This window comes from Tupaia chinensis, unplaced genomic scaffold, assembly GCF_000334495.1.
Source record: "Tupaia chinensis unplaced genomic scaffold, TupChi_1.0 Scaffold139733_1, whole genome shotgun sequence".
NCBI classification, from domain to species: Eukaryota; Metazoa; Chordata; class Mammalia; order Scandentia; family Tupaiidae; genus Tupaia; species Tupaia belangeri.
The window spans coordinates 475,929-479,290 of NW_006199613.1; the positions used below are offsets into that span (position 1 = coordinate 475,929).

The following is a 3,362-nucleotide window of genomic DNA, read 5'->3' on the forward strand; positions in this document are numbered from 1 at the left end:
CCCTCCGTGGAGCCACGCCCGTTTGGAGGCCGAAGCTGGGAGAACCGGGAGCCCCCAGGCTGACTGGCTGGAGAACCTCCCCTCCAGAGTCTTCCTGGTGCCATCACGGGAGAGCTCTCAGAGGCAACTGTCAACCGCAAAGCTTTTACTGAGGGAGAGATTCATAGGAGTCTGTTCCTTCCATGACAGAGAGGGGAGGGAGGCAGACACAGAGTCGCACCCCACAGGGTCCCCATGCAGGGGCCCCCCCAGCCCCAGCCCGCTGAGTGACAGGCACACGCCTGTCCCCATGTGTGCAGACTGCCGAGTCCATGTCAGAGCCCTGCGTCCTGCTCCACTGCGCCAGACTCCCGCTGCACACGCTTTCTCCCGGACGGGGTGCAGTGGACAGAGCCATGGGCAGTGCCCCCTGGGCCTGTCGGGGCAAGGCAGCGGGACTCAGGTCTGCAGAGGTGGGGTGATGGAGCAAACCTCGCGTCTGGGCACAGGTGCGAGTCTCCACTCGGTCCCGGAGGAGCTGAGCGGGCTTTCACCCGGCTCCCAGCTCCCCGGCTGTTCGCTGGCTCGGCGCCGAGGCGAAGCAGACCCCTCATGGACCAGGGCGGCCAAGTGAGCTCGGCGCAGAGTGCTTGGCCAGCCAGCTCTGCGACAGCTTCCCCTCCCCTCGTCCCTGTCGGCTCTGCTCCTAGGGGCGTGGCTGAGGGTAAAGGCGGTGGACGCCTCGCCCATCCCCTGTTGACCTCTGCCCTCCTTCTAGGCTGCGGCCAGGTGCTGCGCGCCCCGAAGGGTCAGATCTTGCTGGAGAGCTACCCGCTGAACGCGCACTGCGAGTGGACCATTCACGCCAGAGCCGGCTTTCTCGTCCAGCTGAGGTAAGGCCCGGCCAGGTCAGGGCTCTGCGGCACAGGGCCGGTGCCGGGCCCCATGGCCACGAGCTGGCCCTCGGCACCCTTCTCTTCACAGCAGGGAACGTGGGTCGGCCTCAGCCTGGAGTTGCAGGAGACAGGCACTGGGGGCCACCTGGGCTTGGAACCCTGGCCCAGTGGCATGAAACAGCTCAGGGCCTGGGTGCATGTGCCCAGCACGGGGATGGGAGAGGGATTGTGGAGCGACCATGCCCCACGGGGCTGCCTCCCCTCTCTGCTTCTTCCTGGCAGGTGCAAGTGCCCTCTAGCAATGAACAAAAAGCAGGAAATGTATTGGAGCCCTATTTTTACATAGCTCCCCGTGACGGTGGGATAGGCCCAGCCACGGTGGGGGCAGACCTCCTTACCGTCCTCGAGCTGCGGGCTCAGCCACAACCCTGATAGGCCAAGCGCCAAGAGCAGCCCACCTACCCATGGACCTCAAGGACTTCCTATTCTCCCGGGACCAAAGGGCATAAGAGGTGCAGGGCCAGCCTGCCGGGCTGGATCTGAACGCTGGCGCGGGTCCAGGCCCTTCCATCGCTTTCCCAGAACCTACCCCCACGAGTTGGTTTCAGCTCCACCTCTCCAGTGGAGCCTGGGCCCTCACGCACTTCCGTCACGCCGTAGCTCTGAGTGTGGCCTGCTCTGGTGTCACTGTCCAGGCCGCTCTGCGTGAGCGGCCCGTGCGGGAGATGGTTCGCTGCTATGTCCAGGTGCCCAGGACAGTGTGGCCACGAGGGCTGCTTGATGGTGTGGGGGCAGTGACCAGGAGCCCGTGCTGAGAGCCGCGGTCTTCTCTCCTGGGAGACACCTCCCCTCTCCTCCCCAGGGACGCAGAGGGAGGAGAGGGCTCACCCGGGGGCTCCTGGGGACCTTCACTCAGCACTCCTCTTTTTAGCCAGAGGGAGGGTGCAGGTGACTAAAATCGCTGCCCGCCTGGGCATGTGTTTTCAAGTAGTATTTTCTTTTCTTTGAGAGGTTTTTGCTATAGGGCATGTACACTCACAAGAGAAACAGAGACAGAAAGTGAGAAATCACCCCTAAGAACGGTGGCCACGCCGCAATCCCTTCTTCTCGTGGGATTTTGGACACATGCATCTGGCATGAGTTTCCAGCTACCGGCTCCAGAACTTGAACCGCAGTCAACCACATGGGGCCCAGCACTTTACCTACTACGCCACCTGCTGGCCTCAAGCAGTGTTTTCAGTATTTGCAGGGAACCTGCAGTCCAGTCTGCTCCTAGAGCAGCAATCTGTCCTCCAGAAGGGGCAGCATGGTACCCAGGTTGCAAGGACCCAGCAAACCAGGCCCCCTCTCAGTCCTTGTTCAAGTTGGCCCTGGCGGCTGGTGTCCGCACTGCCTGAAGACCTGGGGCAGGCTCTTCTGGAGCAAGGCCGTCTCAGGGAGCAGCTGGACCCACCCTCTGCTGCAGGGGTCCTGACTGGGTGGGCTCGTGGTGTGGGCCCCCGTCTGGTGAGGGTGAGGACGGGAGGAAGGGGGCAGATGGGGAAGCAGTCGCCTGCCCGGCAGAGGGCCCTAGGGAGGCGTGGGTGCGTGGCTTCCTTTCCACTGGAGACCTCGGGCCTCCTGTCCCGGCATAGCAATGACAGAGACAGTCACTCCATGTGTCCTCGAGGTGCCTGTCATCGCCCGCCACAGCCAGGCCCCACGAAATCTGTCCCTACCTGCAAAATCACCTCAGGTGTCTACGGCGCCCTGTCCTCGCTGCCGCCACGTACCTGCCATAGGGTTCTGCGGTGGCCTCCCCGTGGGTCACCCTCTGTGCCACATCATCGTTTTCCTGCCGAGACCTCCCCTGCCTTCCCACTAGGCTGGGAAGAAAGACCACGTCCCTGCCCAGGGCCTGTCCTGGCCCTCCTCACCGATCGCAGCCCTCACCCCTCCGTGTAGCAGCCCTGCCACCCCAGCCTCAAGGACATGCTACACGCAGCCCCACCTCAGGCCTCGCGTGGAGGGCCCTGTGCTGGTGTTTCCTGTGACCTCGTGGGGCTGGCGGCGTCGCGTCCCTAACTGCCGCCGGGTGGGTCCACCTCTGGGCTTGCCCTCCCCACCATGCTGGAAGCTTCTGTCCTGGCTGCCATGAGGCTCTGCCTGGCTAGGCTGCTCATAGCACCATGCGCCCTGAACGGGTTTGTCTCCTGTGTCACTCACTCGTCCCCAGTCAGGACTCCGCTGGGGCGGGCGTGTCCCTAGGCACTGGCACACCTGCCCCTCCTGCCCCGAGAGCATGTCTGATACAGAGCTGGCCACAGCGACTTGTGTTCAGTGGCCACACAGGGGCTTGGCTCTTCCTCAGGGAGGCCAGGTCTCTGCGTGGTGGTGGCCTCGCTCCTGCGTTTCAGAAGGGCTCCCTGCCCAGCCCTGCAGTGGCCAGGGGCTGATCTGGATGAGAAGTCAGGTGTCCCCTTCAGCGTTGGCACCTGTCCCCGAGGT

General features: G+C 63.8%; 1 protein-coding gene across 2 annotated transcripts in view; it reads left to right on the forward strand.

The window, feature by feature from the left end:
• PAMR1 (peptidase domain containing associated with muscle regeneration 1) overlaps nucleotides 1-3,362 on the forward strand; it is a 71,846-nt gene that overhangs the window by 44,002 nt on the left and 24,482 nt on the right. For both annotated transcript variants that reach the window (XM_014593089.2, XM_006162088.3), the window contains exon 4: nucleotides 758-872. In XM_014593089.2, coding sequence (XP_014448575.1) covers nucleotides 758-872 — 115 coding nt within the window. The remainder of the gene's footprint in view (nucleotides 1-757; nucleotides 873-3,362) is intronic.